This window comes from Heterodontus francisci, chromosome 22 (genome assembly GCF_036365525.1).
Source record: "Heterodontus francisci isolate sHetFra1 chromosome 22, sHetFra1.hap1, whole genome shotgun sequence".
NCBI lineage: Eukaryota > Metazoa > Chordata > Chondrichthyes > Heterodontiformes > Heterodontidae > Heterodontus > Heterodontus francisci.
The window spans coordinates 71,192,522-71,211,445 of record NC_090392.1 but is presented as its reverse complement, the minus strand read 5'-3'; the positions used below and the strand labels follow the sequence as shown (position 1 = coordinate 71,211,445).

The window sequence follows — 18,924 nt, the reverse complement described above, 5'->3', positions numbered from 1 at the left end:
TCTGGATTGTGCCTTCAGTTTCTTTCTTTACTGGGCCATGCTATCCAACTTAGTCATAAAAAATGGCCTTTAAATGCCAACGCTTAATAATTCAGGCAACAAAGAAGGCAGGAAGGGGATCTGTTTTAAGCAACTGAATGTTCTTTTTCAATAATTACTTTGGCAATGGGCAATAAAATGGACATGCTGTGTATTGACCCTGATGATTATTTCTTGGCGGCCCAAAATTGGCTCAGTGTGGGTAATTGTGCCCAATGTGATTCGAAGAATGGTGGAATCTGTGCTATGTGGCATGCTCTTTAAAGTTGCATTGCCCCTTTAAGCAGTCAATGCAAGGGCATAAAGCAATGACAGTTCTTGCCCTTGCCCCAATGTAAAACTTCTGTCTTGCTTTGGAGCTTTTATTTTGTGTCAAAAAACAAGAAAATGTAACTCAACACAAGTGCTAAAATGCAAAATTGACTAATTTTAAACACTTCTGATCTGAATTGAGCGCAATTCCAGTGCAATTGGTTTCAAAGGCCTCACATACGGTTATCTCTCATGGTATGGTGGATATTTGGCAACCACGTCCGTCCCTCTCAGGCTGTTTGGTCGTTGCTGTGTTTCAGCCTTGTTCAGTTGCCACGGACAGGAGAAAAATAGGTTAGCCAGTAGAGCGAGAAGATTGTACTGGAATGAGGTTCCAGCCTGAATGGGGTGGGGTGGGGGTGGGGGGGGGGGTGGGTGGCAGGTGCCTGGGTTGCTCATTTGGATGCCCCCAGGAAAATGGTGGTGGACAGGAACGCAGCAGTAACCAGTGCCAGGTTGTGTGTTGGGGAGGGGGGGGGGAATTGTTATTTTAACCTAACCCACTCAGGTCAGATACCCCAGTTTTACAACAACAACTTGCACTTATGTACAGCCTTCAAGGAAATAAAACATTCTAAGACACTTCACAAAATTTAACACTGAAACGCATAAGGGGATACTAGGACAAGTGACCAAAAGCTTGGTCAAAGAAATAGGTTTTAAGGAGCATTTTAAAGGAGGAGAGAGAGGTAGAGAGACAGAGATGTTTAGGGAGGGAGTCCCACAGATCAGGGCCTAGGCATGACCGCCAATAATGGTGTGATTAAAATCGGGCTTGTGTAAGAGACCAGAATTGGAAGAATGCAGAGATCTCGGAGGGTAGTAGGGTCAGAGAAGATTACAGTGATGGAGAAAAGTGAAGCCATGGAGAGATTTGAATGCAAGGATGAGAATTTTAAAAGCAAGGCATTGTTGGGCTGAGTGTAGATCAGTGAACACAGGGGTAATGGGCAAATGGGACTTAATGTGAGTTCAGATATGCTCTATTAACTTCACTAAAAAGCCCCTTCTCCATTCCCACCAGGCATGCTGGGTTAAAATAACTCCTGGGGAGATCAGTACGGCATCAATTTTTTTTTTGAGCCACTACTGCCCTGATGTTGCAACTTAAAATTGGCCTCCGTGAATCCCCAAGCCTCTCGCTAACCTCCCAGCAATTACTGATGGAGCCTGTGATTAGTGACTTCAGATATTAAAACAAGAGCAAATTCAAACGTGGATTTTTTTTTTTTGCAATTGAATGAAGCATTTAACTTCAACCTTTCTTTAAGTTAATGGACGTTTTGGAAGTAACCCTTATATTTTAAAAAGAAAATACAGTTCCTTAATGTGTTTAAAAATATTTAGAAGTTTCTGATATCTTGTACAATGAAAGTGTCCTCACAACTGCGATGACAGTTTATTTTTGCAGAGCATAACAATACTGTTGCGTGCTACATCCCATTCCTCAACTTTATTGCACGTTCTGCAAAAATACTTTTTAAACCAATACATATTACAAATATATATTTCAGCAGCATAACACTATATGTTTTTGAATCCCATACGGGTTCTGTTGTGCTGGTTTTTGCAGCTTGTGGGCCGAGGAGACACACAGACAGGGGGCCTAACAATTACATAGGATTGTTGCCCATCTTTCAGGTGCAAAATGACTGTCTATGCATTCAATATGGCGGGCAGGAGAGTCATACTCATTGCACAGTCAATTCTGCTGGAGATATAGGTACTTGTTCTCGTGATCAGAGGCCAATATCCCGCCATTTAAAAACATTTTTTTGTGTCCATTCCAGTTTTTACTTAAAGATATTTTCTTGAAGCAGCCACTTGAGGAGATGGAGGTTGTCAGGGATATGGAAAGTGTGGGATATGATTATATGAGGTTTAATTTTAATTGGATTGTTGGGAGAGGGGGTGGGTGTTGTGTGCTCAAGAGATTGGATGTGTTGGATAGAATCCATGACCAAGCAGAGTATCCATGGCCTGTGAAGGAACAGGTTTGTTAAACTGAAGGCCTTTTCTTCTTCCTTGCTGCATGCATCTTGGCTGCTATGGTACTTCTACGACATTGTGACTTGTGGGAATTCTTCCAGTGTCCTGGCTCAGATTTCTCCCACAACCAGTATACCACTCCCTAACCTAAATAAAAGATTAAATGGCCATTCATCTCTCAGTTTGTGATCTTTGATGGCACAGAATGGCTGCTATACTTGGTATCATAGCAACACTCAGTGCTGTCCAATGCCATTTATCTTGTAGTGCTTTGAGCAGCTTCAATGATGTGATGGGGCACAATATAAATACAAGCATAGAAAGAACAGAAGACTTGCATTTCTGTAGCGCTTTTCATAACCTGAGGATTCCCCAAAGTGTTTTACAGCCAATGAAATATTTCTGAAGTGTAGTATATTATTTAAAGTAGGAAGTGTGGCAACCAGTTTGCAGACAGCAAGGTCTTACAAACAGCAATGAGATAATGACCAGATGATATGTCTTATTTAGTGATGGTGGTTGAGGGATAACTATCAGCAAGAACACCAGAGAGAATGATTACATTCTGAGAATGACACTAGATGTACTGATCGTTTATCTAGTTTGGGAACGTGCCCCAGATCTGCCAGTTTGTGTAGATCATTCACATAGCGAGGCTTTTTTAATGTTGGTGACCTGGAGGCTTTCTACTGCAGCTCAGAAGAGGCATTTGCTTTAGGGCTTGGGGAAGGGCTGAGGCAAGCTCTCGATCTGCTGATGCCAATCAGTAGGGGGGAGAAAATGATTTATTGGTTATGATTATTGATTAGAGATACAGCACTGAAACAGGCCCTTCGGCCCACCGAGTCTGTGCTGAACATCAACCACCCATTTATACTAATCCTACACTAATCCCATATTCCTACCAAACATCCCCACCTGTCCCTATATTTCCCTACCACCTACCTATACTAGTGACAATTTATAATGGCCAATTCACCTATCAACCTGCAAGTCTTTTGGCTTGTGGGAGGAAACCGGAGCACCCGGAGAAAACCCACGCAGACACAGGGAGAACTTGCAAACTCCACACAGGCAGTACCCGGAATCGAACCCGGGTCACTGGAGCTGGGTTTATTTAAGTTTATCTGATGACAGTGCTCTTAGCCTTTAGAATTTCCAGGGGAATGTTTTCACAAATCAGCAGCTACAGAAATAAAAGAATGACATTCTTGTAGCCAGCCTGCCTTCTCATGCGATCCTGCTCATTATGTACTTAAATTTCCGGTGGCATCGCTCCATGTCAGTCGATGGACACAAGACTTTAGAAACTTGCTCCGCACGGCCACTGTTAAAAGCCTGCAGCTGCATTCGTGACAACTGACCGAGCAAGCTTGAATGTTGACATAGCAATCTGCAATGGTAAATGATGACAGGCAAGCGTAAACAAAAAGTATGACAACAGGGAGTAAATTTTGTGACAGGAAGCGCATGACCCACACAAGATACTGATATCAGGAATAATATGAAGGCTGCTTCATTTCCAGTTATGTGTTTTCGTTTGAACAGATTTTGGGTTTGGTAATTTCTACAAACCAGGAGAACCCTTGGCCACGTGGTGCGGCAGTCCACCCTATGCAGCTCCAGAGGTTTTTGAAGGACAGCAATATGAGGGACCACAACTGGACATCTGGGTAACAACTTCACTTAAGCACTAAAAATAGTTTTAAAGATTTAACAAAATAGAGTTCCCAGCCTCTTCTGAAACTGTTAACGCCTTGACTTTGTTCCCATGGATACCAGCCTTATTCTGGTACCTCCCCAAACCTCCATTCTTCACGTGGACAGGCCTCATGGTGTCCTCACTCAAGATATCTACAAAGGTGTCAATGGATACCAGTGAAGAGTGGGATCACTGGCTGAATTCTCCTGCATCTCCCAGTGCCAGTTAAATTGAGCTTAACTGTAACAGCACTTTAATGCTGTGGTAGAGATCAGCTACCTCAGCACAGACTGGGGATAAACATGGGATCTTCCTGATTGGCATGATTCCATTTCTTTACATACACCTTCATCACTGCCAAAACCCTGTTACTTCATCCATATAGAGTTGTTACAGGTTTATATAATGACATATGCAGGTTGGATATAGTTCTTGGAAAACAATTCTGACCTGAACAATTTTTAAAATTTAAGTCCCAATTATCATTGACCCAATAAGTGCTATTGTATTTATTAATGTTCATTTGCAGGTCTGGTTATAGATAAAATAAGATCAAAATTTGTTTCCTTATTTTTAAATTGATACGGTAAACTTGCTGAGGCCCAGTGTCACCTTAGGAGTCTCAAAAAATCATAGACCAAGAGCCATGGGCAGTGTACCTGGGATTTCCAATAATTTCCATTGAGTGCAAATCCCTGCTAGTGACACAGGGTCTCAATGCTCCCGCCAATGATTCTGCATGGAATCTGCTGGTCCGTACCTGACATCCCAAAAGACCTGATGTTCCTGGATTTGTTTTTTGTTTTCTTTCAAGTTTGTTTACCTATTAATTAATTTTAGATTTGTGCTGAGAGTTATTCACGTTGGGGAATGGAAACCCTCTATTTCAGGGGTTTGGTTTCAGCACTGAAGTTTCCATGTCAGGGACAGCATGGTTAGAAACAGACTAAAACTCGCTACTCAACCCCAACGTTATACCGTAGTTCTGATTTCATAATAGTGTCCCCAAACGCGACATTTATGTTCTTATTTTGGGTACTAAGGGATATGGGTATAGTACGTGAAGATGGAATTGAGGTAGAAGATCAGACATGATGTGCAAGCTTGAAGGGCCAACTGGCCTACTGAGCTCCTATTTCTTATGTTTATCCATTCCCTGTACCAGCTATCTTAATGCCTGACTGAGGCAGGCTACTAGTTGGTGCCAAGTTGTGTGCAGTTTTGTTTTGGTGGTTTTGTGGTAGGAGCTGACTTGAGACTGCTCAAACTCTCTCTAAGTACAGCCAACAGATAAAGGAAGCTTTGATTCCATCAGTGCAGGCTGGATATGGACCTATGCCTATGAATGAGATGAAAGGTCGTATCCTTCAACTTATTTTTCTATTGCTTGAACTAGATTAATTTTTGCTACAAATAAATTGTAGGATGTATTAATTGTGTGCAGAATAAGATTTTCTCTCGTCTGGGTTTCCTATTTACTGGGTTTTTCCAACCATCACCTCATTAGATAGCAAGTCTTAGACGTTGGATCATCTGAAGCTTTGACCTAGTTTGTATTCACTCATTATTAAATTATTGCATTCAACAGGATTGGGACAGTCATTCAGCCTGGCAGTGTCACTGGAAAATAATATATATGTAGTAAGTAGTCTTCATGACGTTGTGGCCTTAACAGGGACAAGAAAGTTTAAAACCATAGAGAACAAATTTATCAAGTAAACAGGGCAGTTATTTTCTAACTTCTTTGGAAGGCCCGTGCATTATTATCAGTGAATATCTTTATATTTTGTTTTCTGGTCACCAAGTTAAGGGATGTTAGTGCGAGGCAGTGGAGCACTTTCTCATTTTAGGCAAGCAACATCAGCGGCAGGCACTCTCCGTTCACCTACCGCACTATTTGGTATAGAGTAAAGCTCCTCTACTCGGTCCCAGCAATGTGCCTCAGCTCAACCGCAGCAGGGCAACTCCCCACTGCACTAATACGACATTCATTTAATTCTGACACTGGTCACCCTGTGGCTCTCTGAGCAGGATTGCCAGTTACTGCTGAATTAGGGATAGCATTGTGCTTTGGGGCCACTAAGTACTGAGTTGAGAACAGTCCAACCCCTTCCAGCCAATGAACAGTGGAGGGTTCTATATAAGGCAATCCATAAAGCTTCTCATTTTTGTGTCTGTGCAGAGTCTCGGTGTGGTCCTCTATGTGTTGGTTTGTGGAGCTTTACCATTTGACGGTCCAACGCTTCCCATCTTGAGACAGAGAGTGCTGGAAGGCAGGTTTAGAATTCCGTACTTCATGTCAGAAGGTGAGAATAGACTAAAGACTTGAAAATGTTAAGCCGCAGTCTGTGTGACGAGAATGAGCCTCCAGTGTGTCACTTTAACTCAGACTTAATATCTGGTTGAATGACGGTGCGTTTGTTTTAAATGGGGAAAAGGACTTCTCTTTATGTAACCTTTTAGCAAACTTTCAACAATTCAGATGTTTCAGCAACTGTATAAATAGAGGAGGCCTAAAATTCAAATGCTGCCCTTGACTAAACTCTTTGAGGAGAACTTCCTTCGGTGCGGTGGTCCTTAGCTTTCATCCTGCGTGATGGAGCAAGTTGTAGCAGCACAATTAACCACTGCTACAGACAGGAAAGGGGAGATTGAGCAAGAAAAAAAGCAATCTGATGGGCCAGGGACTGCTTCACGCATGGTGCTACTCAATCACTGGTGGTGGCTGTAGCTTGGATATCTGGCTCCCCCCACATCTCGAAGACATGAGAGACTTGCATGAGTCTGGACAATGAATGATGGCGGAGCATTCAATTGCAGCCAAACGCAACCAATGGTAGCCAGGGCATCACTGAGTGGACTAAGATCAGCAAACTCAGTGCAAAATGAAAGTAAAACCAGGGACCTCTCGGTTCCGAAGAGTGCTCACGCACAACGTCACGCTGCGCCACCGCTATTTAAAGTTGATAAATCAGACATAAAAACATAAAGGTCACACTGAAGCTGATCAGAATTCTTGGTTCATCGGTTAATTTTTAGATGGGATCCTGATACTGAGACCAGTAACTCCAGTGTCAGGAGACTGGCAGAAATTCCAAAGAACGGCCGATACCCCTAAAGGTTACCCCTGGAGATTACTGGCGGCCCTGCGGTCTCTCATGGCCTCTCTCCTTAAAGTAAACTAAACATCAAATCTGTTTGAACATGTTAAAGGTTAATTTTAAAGGTGCATTCTCTTCTGATAAGCTACAGTCCCATTGTACCTGTTTATACTAGGCATCACAGTTTACATTAAAAACCTAACTTGAATTTTATGTCATTATTGTGAAGATTTGAGAACTATAGCCAATAATGATCGGTGAAATTCTTACCTAATTCCTGTCAGAAGGGGGTCACAGACCTGTGCAGAAAATAGCCTGTGAAAAATGTGTTCTGATTACATGAGAAATACCAAAATCCGACTGAAAGCTGCTATGGTACAAACTATATTTGAGCTAAGTGTGGTCCATGAGTAAATTGTTTCTTGGACTTTGATTATGTAAAATGGCCATTCAACCATAAAACAGTTTCCATGTTCATTAGTGACATACTGCTCACAATCAGGTATGTAGTTCACACTAGATATGTAATTTTAACCAGGAAATTTATTTTGATCAGATGCAAATATCCACTTAAACAAGTTTTTGCTGTCATGTTTGAGGTGGTGCTGCAAAATATCTTGGCCTAAGCCTAGGAATCTTCCATGGTCTCAGAGGAGTAACTGTAAACTGCAGCCCATATACAGATCTTTTTTCTTCCTTCCTGTTGCAATTTCCTCCCATGTCTCCTTGATTTTTACTGCATTACGGTTCAATAGTCCCAGCAGTCCTCACTTGAGTCACCAAGCATGTGTTTGCATAGCTGGTGAGTGTTGCAGGCTATTTGACCATGGATGGCTTCACATCTGAGCCAGATCCTGTTGTCATCCAATGCCTATGTGCGTGTACTTTCCTGTAGGAGTCATTGGATAGAGACTGGGAGGAAAAAGCCTTGGCTGGTGTTTCTGTGGTGCAGCCCAGAGGAGCTGAGACCAAGGTGGCATTCCAGATGCAGCACTGGCAAAGATCAGATGTCTCAGCGTAGACCAGACATCAAACAGAGATCCTCCGTGCTCTGTAATTCTTAGTACCATACCTGACAGCACATTTAACCACTGAGCCATTGGGAAAGAACTAACATTTCTCTATTTTTAAAAACAAAACTATTGGACAAATGTTTGTTTGTAGGAACCTTGATCAGTATGTGAACCAGTTATTGATGACCGTATTCTCAACTCATCAAGACTTTCTTACCTGCCAGACTGTGAACACCTCATTCGACGCATGCTGGTCTTAGACCCTTCGAAAAGACTCACAATTGCCCAGATAAAGGAGCACAAATGGATGCTGACTGAGGTGCCAGTACAGCGACCAATCGTGTATCCCCAAGCCACTGAGAATGAATCAACCATGGGAGAATACAATGAACAAGTACTACGACTGATGCATAGCCTGGGGATTGACCAGCAGAAAACCATTGAGGTAAAAGGCGTAATATTTTGGCTGAGCCAAGTGTCATGTTTTCTTCAATCTGAGTTCTCAAGACAGCGGTGGAGTTTTTAAGTAATTTTTTTTGGGTCCTTTTCACAACCCTAGTTTGCCGTTTGCTGCTGGTAACTTGCATTGGCCATTATGATCTCTGCCAGGTATAGCCACCCAGTTCCAGCAGTGCCCCGTGCACCCACCTCCCCCCACCCTCAGCCCCATGAACCCCACATTCAAAACGTGAGAGCATAAGAAATGGGAGCTGGAGAAGGCCTGCTCCATTATTCAACAAGATCATGACTAATCTTCTACCTCAACTCCACCTTCCTGCACTATCCCCATATCCTTTAATTTCCTTAGTACCCAAAAATCTACTGCTGTCTGACTTGAATGTACTCAATGACTGAGCATCCACAGCCCTGTGGGATAGAGAGTTCCAAAGATTCACAAACCTTTGAGTTAAGAAATTTCTCCTCATCTCAGTCCGAGGGCTGAGCTCCAGGGCTTGAGCCCAAAAATCAAGCCTGACACTCCAGAGCAGTACTGAGGGAGTGCTGCACTGTTGGAGGTGCTGTCTTTCATATGAGACATTAAACTGAGGCCCCATCTGCCTGCGCAAATGAATGTAAATGATCCCATGGCACTATTTTGAAGGAAAGCTGAGGAGATATCCCTTGTGTCCTGGCCATCCTTCAATCTACGTCACAAAAACAGATTATCTGGTTGTTATCACATTGCTCTTCTTGGGAGATTGCTATGCACATGGGCTGTCGCATTTCCTACATTACAATAGTGACTACATTTCAAAAGTACCTCATTGGCTACAAAGCGCTTTGAGACATCCAATGGTCGTGCAAAGCGCTATATAAATGCAAGTCTTTCTTTTCTAAATGGCTGACCCTTTATTCTGAGACTGTGACCCTGTGCTCTAGATTCCCCAACCAGGTGAAACATTTTCTCAGCATCTACCCTGTCAAGCCCTTTAAGAATTTTATATGTTTCAATTAGATCACCTCTCAATCTTCTAAACTCCAGGGAATATAGGCATAGTCTACTCGATCTCTCCTCATAGGACAATCTCTTCATCCCAGAAATCAGTCTTGTGAACTTTCATTGCACTCCCTCTAGCGCAAGTATGAGGAGACCAAAACTACACACAGTATCCAGGTGTGGCCTCACCAATGCCAAGCAGCTCAATTCTGTACTGCTTTTATTTGTTATTTACTGGTGTACCCTGTTTAAATTGTGTGGGCCTGGAAAGGGCTGTCTTTAGTGCTGCGGCCTCAGTGATGGGTAATCCTAAATCAGAACGCCAAGATCTGTCAGTATCAGCAACTTACATTGTACATGACTCTCAAGGTTCCATCACATTCCTATGTGGCCATAGAAGAATAGAAGCTTGGACACCTGGCATAGGAATCTCAGTGGCACTCTGTGGTTGACTGGAATGCTTGAAGTGTGGAAAAATTAGACAATTTTCCCTTTGCACTTTCTCTTTGCCTTCCCTTCTCTTCTCCTTGCTTTCCCATCTTGACCACCAGAGTTGAGTAGGTCCACGTGCCTGGCAGTCTTGAACTCTAGCCTTGCACTTGAGAATAGCACACTCAACACCCTGAGTTAACCCATTGCTTCAAATTTTCATAACACCATAAAACAGGGTTGTGGTTTCTCCAGGCAGACATGGGCTCTGATCATTTAAATGGGTAACTATTTAGCAATGGTTTTAATAATGGCCATCCTGGTATGTCTTGACCCATAAATTCTAGAATCAATATTAATCACTGTATATTCTCTTTCCAAAATCTCTAAATTCTCTACATTCTTCCTAAGGGAGAACCAAACTCCCAGTTGGTGAAGTCTTTCCCTTTTTTTAAAAAAGTGGTTCTTTTTAATTGCTGAGAAAGATTCTCAACTTTTTTTTTGTTTCTCTCAGAACATTACTAGGTTTAATGTAATCACACTTCCCTTTTTTGAAGGAACGAAATCATTAAGTTAATTGCTGTCATGGATGATTCATTGCTTGCCTGAAGATTGACCCTCCTTTGCTCACTTCAGTGAGATTGATGGCACAAGAAATGAGTCAAGGATGACCTAACTTGCCCATAATTCTTAGAAAGAAAAAAGACACTGACAACCTAGTAATCAATGAATACAAAAAATTGCATTGATCAGAGGAATGAGAAACATATGCAAAACACCCAAGGGAAAAATAGTGAGGATTGAACAAGGTCACTTCAGTGAGATTGCTTTTAATTTATCAGAAGTCACATTGCCACATCACCACTGTGTGAGCTTTGTTTTTATCTGTTGGACAAAGTGTAACATAAATTGTGATTTTTTTTTTATTTTCTTCCCCCCCCCCCCCCCCCCCCCCAATTTCCATTTTGATTTTTTTTCTCTTTTTGTCATTTTTACAGTCTCTACAAAATAAGAGTTACAACCATTTTGCTGCTATTTATTATCTCTTGGTGGAGAGACTCAAGTCTCACAGAAGCAGTTTCCCTGTAGACCAGAGGCTTGACGCACGTCAGCGACGGCCAAGCACAATCGCTGAACAAAGTGTTGCCAAGGTAATGCCATAATCACCCGACAGTTGCTGTGTCAGATGTATATGTACCATGCACTGTAACGGATGAAGTTAACAATTGTGTAAAGGTTACAGCCCCCAGCTCTGCAGGTTGCACAAGCCTACATTAAGACCGATTCATGTACTGACTTTAATAGTGCAGGGTATGCGTGTGTTTAAAAGTGTTCTTCTGGTTTATTTTTACACTTCACAGCTCGAGTCTTTGGATAGCCTCGTGCTTTATAATCAGCCAAAGGATTTTATTGTGACTTTTCTTAAATGTACAGCACATTTGGGAGTGTGTAGTTTTGCTAAAAATACAGAACATCCCATGATGTTTTGAATTATTTATGGTTCTCTTCACACTCAGATTTTGCCAGTGATTCACTGATATCCATTTTAAGCTGTTTTCCTTCTTGTGCCTGTGGTGCTGATTAACTGAATGTTAATTGAAGAACTAATTGAGCTGAACATGAAGACTACCTCCCCTCGTCTCCTTTATGACCCACTGAATTGCATTCTATCTTGGGAACTCCAGCAGAGTCAGAGTATGTTTGGGTTCTGAATCTTAGAATGATGCACCATAGACGGAGGCCATTTGGCCCATCATACCTTTCCCAGCTCTTTCCCCATACTCCTGCAGTCGTCTTCCCCCTTCAAGTATAAATTCAGTCTTCGACCATCACCTTTTCTAGTAGTGCATTCCAGATCACAACAACTCGGATCCAAGAAAAACCCATCTCTCCTCTGTTTTTTTTTGCCAATTACATTAAATTTGTATCCTCCGGTTAACACTCCTGCTGCCAATGGAAATAGTTTCTCCTTATTTACTCTCATCAAAACCCTTAATAATTTTGAAATATATGAAGTGTAATATAAAGTAAGAATAGAAGCATTCATAAACCAGACTGAAAAATTAGCAGCCAACAAAATCCCTCCGACCTCATCTGCATATTTTAAAGGCTGTTTTTTTGGTGAAAATTATGTCTCTTAGTTTCGGGAGAGTATTGTTTGTACACATACCTTGATTGGGGAACCAGTCTCCATAGGTGTGCACTGGACTCCACCTTTACATGGCGACTCAGTGAGGAGATACATTCACGACTGGCTCCTTGTGATTACATTTCTGCAACCAGCTCCCTTATTCATGGGACCTGACCTTGCTTACTTTGTGGACTGCACCTGACCAGGGAAACCCAAGCATCATGCAGTTGGCTGCACCTTTAAAAGTATGAGAGCGCATTCTGGCATTTGAGCTTCCTGCAAAAGGCCTGGGTTTCCCTTTGCAGCTCTTCATGTGGTGTGCTCTCACTGTGATGCCTGCTGATGATAGCATGCTTTCTCAGGACGATAAAGCAAAAATCTGCAATTGCTCCCCAAAGTCCTGAGTTAAGGCAGTCGGGGCCCCGCGATATCATTTTATAAAGAAGGATCCCGCTGGCTTTGGGTATGCAGCTTGGATGCCCGTTCAGAAGTCTGTTTGAAAATCACAGCCAGCAGCTTTCTGTTCATTTTAGCTGTCCGCCTGCCCGGGTTCCACCAGTTTGAGTAGAGTTAAAATCGTCCTCCTTTCTATGCCAAGTGTAACAATCATTTTCCTAGCACTGGAAAACAATGGGATAGGTGGATGGTCAGCTGCTTACAGAACCATTTTACCACCTAAATGCAAATTAATTCATTCCACATAAGTGAAATTTTGCTCTGACCTGTCGTCCCTCAGTGGGGACTTTGCCCCCTTGATGTATTAAGAGCTATTGAACATTAATTTGCTGGTCCAATTGGCTAACCTCCTTGCTTCTTCTGCATATTTCATGCTGTGGGCTTTTCAGTTATCTGAATAACTTTCTTTTCAATGAAATCGCTGTAGCAACTCGCCAAAATTTGTAGCTGGGATTCCACGAGCAAGGTTCCCAGGATGAAGCGAGCTATTTTCTGGCAGTATTGCGCCTCTGGCTGTTTATAGCTAGGTCTGCAAATGGTGTGCCAACATCTTCCCAATTAAATATTTGAAGATTTCTGGCACCCATTGCTTTAAAGTGGGAAGGATGTTTACTGATTTATCGAATAACCATTAATCTTATACATATCTGTACACTTGCTGGGATCACTCGGTTGTTCCTTGCCACCGTGCCTCTTGGCTTTTAAACCACTGATTGGAGGTGCTCTGGGTGCAGATATTTGTTAGAGATATCCCCAAGTGACCAGTGGTAATATGAAAGAGGTGGAGTCAACACTCCCCATTTGCTGTGGCAAGAGAGAAACAAGAGTTAACCTTTCAGGTTGATGACCTTTTGTCAGAACTGGTGAAAGGTCATTGACCTGAAACATTGGGCTGAATGTTTCCACCCCATGGGAGACGGGCTAGGAGATGGGAGCGCTGGAAATATGGCGGGGAAGGCATTGGGAGGGAAACCCACTGGCATGGTATATTGCCAGCAATGGGAACCTCAGTGGCATGACTGCCTGCCGGGGATGAGGGGTGCCAATGAAGACAATTAATTGCCCAATTAAAGGCCACCTCCCATCCCTGCCGGCATTTTACCAGCGTCAGGAGAGGCCCCCAGCACATGGGGAGATGCCAGGTAAACCCTGGTGGCCTCCAGTGTGTTCCCGTAACGGGCGCTCCATGGCCCCCAAGGGTTGCCCCAGTATCAATGGCTGCCCAATCGCCAGCTGCCCAAAAAAAGCTCATCAGTCTTTGAGGGCGCCTTGGCATTGAGGCACCTTCTGCTTGGTGATGCAGCTCAGCAGTGGCCACTGCTAGTGGTTGCGCTGCTGAGCTGCCAGCTCTCTGATTGGGCCGGCAGCTCTGGGGGTGGGCCGGCGGCAGAATGTTAATTGGCTGCCACCAGCAAAAGCAGTCCCACCGCCCACCAAAGCGGGGCTGACTCCCACTTTCATCCCTGGCAGCGGAATTTGGCCCTCTCTAGAAAAAAATTCAGCCCGTTAATTCTGTCTCTGTCTCTCCATGGACGTGGTCAAATGTGCTGAGCATTGAAAACATTTACTGTTTATTTCAGATTTCCAGCATTTCGCAGTATTTTGCTTTTGCTCTATCCACAGGATTCTGTTTATGTTGCACACGGAAGAACTTCTCCCCTGTTTTCCCATAACCCTTCCACCCCTAGCCCACCATTGAGGTGAAGGTGTTGGGTCAGAACAGGATTAGATTTAATATAATGCCTCTGTCATGGTTGGATAACTTGCTGACATTTACTGTCTGGATCGCACTTATTCCAGGACAGTGCTTATTTTTTTGCTGTACCCCGAGGGGATAAATCAGGGAATCCGGGAGAGAACTGAAGGTCAAAAACTAAATATTTTTCAAAAATAATATTAAAACCCTCTTTTTTTTTTCTCTCTCTCTCTCAGGCAAACCCCGTAGTGCCCCAGGTGAGTCTTCTTTCGCAGAATGTCAGGCTGTTGAGGTCCCCCATCCTGCCCCAATCCACCGCTGTAGACACGTTTTCATTTCTGCAAACAGCTTGCCAGCCGGAATTGGGCTTCATGGAAGAAGATGTCAACACTCCCAAGGTTTGTCACTGTGTTGGTTTTAATTTGTGTCGGTGAACACCAGAGAGAGAGAGAGAGAGGTTACATTATGTGCAGTATTTCTCTCCATAGATAGGGAGTCCAGAACCAGGGGTCATTGTCTTAAGGATACGGGGTAAACCTTTCAGGACTGAGATGAGGATAAATTTCTTCACCCAGAGACTGGTGAGCCTGTGGAATTCGCTACCACAGAAAGCAGTTGAGGCCAAAACATTGTATGTTTTTAAGAAGGAGTTAGATATGAGGGGAAAGCGGGAACAGGTTACGGAGTTGGATGATCAGCCATGATCATAATGAATGGCAGAGCAGGCTCGAAGGGCCGAATGGCCTACTCCTGCTCCTATTTTCTATGTATGTTCCTGTACCTGATAGTGAGAGAGAGAGAGAAGTCTCAGCAGATGCAGCCACTAATTTTCGGAGACTCCATGATTTTTTTTCCTCTTTTGTATCATTTCAGCTGATGTCGATTCTGTTTCCAGGTATTTCTGAAGACAGTCTCTCTGCAATTATCACCTCAGTATTCAGTGTCTGAACAAAAGTATGTTTAAAAGCCAGGCAGGAAGAAAGCCCATTCAAACTAATCATAGCCCATTAACTGACTTTAAAGAACCCCGATGTTGAGATTCCATATCTGAGAGTATCATTAGGTCACGTAGTTGGCTGCATGCAACCTGTCAGATCTCCTGAGTCAATTCAGAATAGTACAAATATAATTAGCCGTTACTTTTTAAAAGCTGTAGTGCTAAATATTGCCTTAGAGGAGATAGACGTGACTCACAATGTGTTGGAATGCTGGAATGTGAAGATTAAGGTAGTTTTTCACACTTGAGTTCTCTGCTGCAACCCTGGAGCCTGCAGACGAGAGATTCCCAACTGTGTGTGCTCATTTTCCACTGGGAATTCATTCAAGTGGTGGGCGTGGGTGTTGGGGGAAGTGTAGGGTCTGCACCCTGCCTGTATTTGAATCTAATTACAGGGTTCGGTTCCCTGTGTACATATTTGAGTGCGGCACAATTGTGGCATTGTCGAGAATTAATCATGCTTCCTTTTGTATCCATTATTATACTTGCTCTCCTGCCAAAGTAAGCCCAGTTTTTATATTCTCGTAATGAGACGCAGATGGGTAGAGTTAATACCGAGAGGAGTTTGGAGGAGATGGCTCCAGTTGGAGAGCCTGCATCAGGTCTGACATGATGGACCAAATAGCCTCCTTCTGTGCTGTGGTTTCTGTGATCCTATGAGTAATGAATGAAGGAATAAGCCAATTTCCACAGCAGGACACAGTCATCATTTTAAACCTATTAACTCTTTTTAAAACCAATGTTGCCACATATTTTAGACATTTATAAACTTAATTTGATGATGACAAATGCAGGAGCTCTAGGATCATTGCGCCTGTCATTAACAATGGACTTTGGCATTTAAATTGGATTCTTCCTGTGTTACCAAGTGAAGTATAGCAGGTTTGTTCAACAAGCAGGGGTTTATGAAGAACAGAGTTTGAAACAGTGTAGTGTTCTCTAAATTTAGGTTATTGTTGCAGTTCTTTACCTAATGAATTAACTTGCATATAGGTCACACTTTTAAATGTAGAAGAATTTGGGAATGTGGCCCCATATACAAACTCACTTCTTTTCTGCGGGGGGCAGGGGTTGTTTGTGAGTTTGGGGTGGGGATTGTCGGAATAATTCTGCACTTCTGGTGTGGAGTCACACTTGAGGGGAGTGTGGGTTGGGGAATAGTTACTGCAGTGTTGTAGTTCTGTGTCTGATCTGCACTCTCTTCCCACTTAAGTCCAATTAACAAAATACCAACATACAGTCTAGGAGCAGGAGTAGGCCACTCAGCCCCTTGAGCCTGCTCCGCCATTCAATATGTTCAAAATATATTGAACATTTAAATAACACTCTCACGAGCCATATTTGTGAAAAGAAACTTGCATTTATATAGCACCTTTCACAACCTCGACATCCCAAAATGCGTTATAACCAATATTACTGCTGTTGTGTAGGAAACACACAGCAAGCTCCCACAGACAGCAATGTGATAATGACCAGATAATCTGTTTTTGAGATGTTGATTGAGGGATAAATATCGGCCAGGATACGAGGGATAATTCCCCCACTCTTCTTTGAAATAGTGCTATGGGATTGTTTATGTCCAACTGAGAGGGCGACAGGGCATCTGTTTAACATTGCATCCGAAAGACGGCACTTCTGACAGTGCAGCACTCCCTCAGTATTGCACTGGGAGTGTCGGCCTAGATTTTTGTGCTCAAGTTCTGGCGTGGGACCTGAATCCACAGCCTTCTGGCTCAGAGGTGAGAGAGCCACCCATGACACTGTTGTTGCTACCAAGGATGTTATCCAGATCAATTTGTCCTCACCTAATAGTTACACAAGTGTGTCCCAGAGTAATCAATGGATTGTGATCTGGAGTAGAAATCCAGGCTGATTTGTTGCCTCTCTAGCCAGGATGGATGAGGCCAATTATAAGCAACCCATTGTCATTCAGCTAAGTCATGGATCGGTTTGTATATTTGATCTATTTGAAAACTTGTCCAGCAAAAAGGTTGTTACCTTTCCGACAATTTCGCCTCCACCTCCACTAATTTCTGACAATGAAATTGCAATTTCATGGAGCCTTTTTGTAGGGTGAAACGCATACTTCAGAAAGGGAGTCTGTAAACTGTTTTGACAAGCGTTTGAAATTGAGGAATTAACCAACAGAAGTGATTTCAAATATCGTTGTATAAAAATGTGAGGATGTCTTTGTGTTTGGAAATTGGAGGGAGAGAGAGAGCACGTGACAAAGAACAAGAATCTGCCCAATATCCTAAATTGTGAAAACCAAGTTGCTGCTGGGGAGGAAGTGATTCAGACACGGCACGCACTGATAAACTTGGAGAGCAGAACGGAGGAAGTGCCTTTAGTATTTCTATAATCTTTTGACTGAGTACATTAGTGACGGATGTTTCCCAGTTTGTCTGAACATCGTGTCTGTAAGGCTCCAGAATTTTGCAGTGACTCATTCTCTATTAACCCACCCCTATTTTCAGTTTCCGCTTTTTTCCCCATATTTACAGATTTAATAAACTCCTGCAGCTGCAGGCTCCTGTAGTTTCTTGATATATTTCTATTAGTAGATAGATGCATGAGAAAATCCAATGATAGAAACATCTAAGAGGAAGATAGATAAACAAATGAGGGGGAGAAAAATAGGATGTACTGTTAAGTTCAAATGAGGTGGGAGGAGGTCTGTGTGGAGTATAAATACCAGTAAGGAGCAGTTGGGTTGAAGGGACTGTTACTATGCTGTACATTCTATGATTGGTAATGACTGAATCCTGAACTGAAAATATTCTACGATGCAACATTATATATCCCAGAATAAAAGCAAAATACTGCGGATGCTGGAAATCTAAAATAAAGACAAGAAATGCTGGAACCACTCAGCAGGTCTGGCAGCATCTGTGGAAAGAGAAGCAGAGTTAACGTTTCGGGTCAGTGACCCGAAGTTCCGAAGAAGGGTCACTGACCCGAAACGTTAACTCTGCTTCTCTTTCCACAGATGCTGCCAGACCTGCTGAGTGGTTCCAGCATTTCTTGTTTTTATATTGTATATCCGAGGTTATTTAAGAGTGATAGTTTTACGGTAAAGGGCAGAATTCCCAGCTGGGAATAACAGCCAAGGGGGGATAGTTGGTGCATTTGTTCGGCATTTTCTACTCTTCCTAAGGTGCCTTTAAGCTATGGTTAAAGCCTCCATTAAAACAGCAGACAGTCCTTAGACATTGCACTATCAGAAGGTGTATTGTACAATGACTAATCCTTTGACCAAATTCCACAGGTAAATGGTTGTCTCCTGGATCCTTTGCCTCCTGTAATAGCAAGGAAGGGATGCCCACCATCTCCTAGCAACATGATGGAGACCTCCATTGATGAGGGGATAGAGACTGAGGATGACTCTGAAGAGGACCCTGCCCAGGTGTATGCATCATTTCAGGCAATGCGCTGTGGCCAGCGCCGGCACACTCTTGCTGAAGTAACCAACCAGCCAGTGGTGATGCCAAACACAGGTAGGAATTGCTTATTTTTTTTCTAGTTTTATCCCATCCTCTGCTCAAGAGGTTCACTCTGTCTGAGATTGGCCAAAGCCCTTCAGTTTTTTGCCTGTTCTACAAGTGTGAGCTTATGGAGAGA

At 43.0% G+C, this 18,924-nt stretch overlaps 1 protein-coding gene across 4 annotated transcripts in view; it reads left to right on the top strand.

Annotated features, from left to right (window-relative positions):
• Positions 1 to 18,924, top strand: part of sik2a (salt-inducible kinase 2a) — a 131,997-nt gene that overhangs the window by 98,802 nt on the left and 14,271 nt on the right. For 3 of the 4 annotated variants that reach the window (XM_068053991.1, XM_068053989.1, XM_068053992.1), the window contains exons 5-10: positions 3,889 to 4,013; positions 6,225 to 6,348; positions 8,381 to 8,601; positions 11,022 to 11,174; positions 14,543 to 14,704; positions 18,572 to 18,800. In XM_068053991.1, coding sequence (XP_067910092.1) covers positions 3,889 to 4,013; positions 6,225 to 6,348; positions 8,381 to 8,601; positions 11,022 to 11,174; positions 14,543 to 14,704; positions 18,572 to 18,800 — 1,014 coding nt within the window. The remainder of the gene's footprint in view (positions 1 to 3,888; positions 4,014 to 6,224; positions 6,349 to 8,380; positions 8,602 to 11,021; positions 11,175 to 14,542; positions 14,705 to 18,571; positions 18,801 to 18,924) is intronic. The other variant, XM_068053990.1, reaches the window with a different exon arrangement.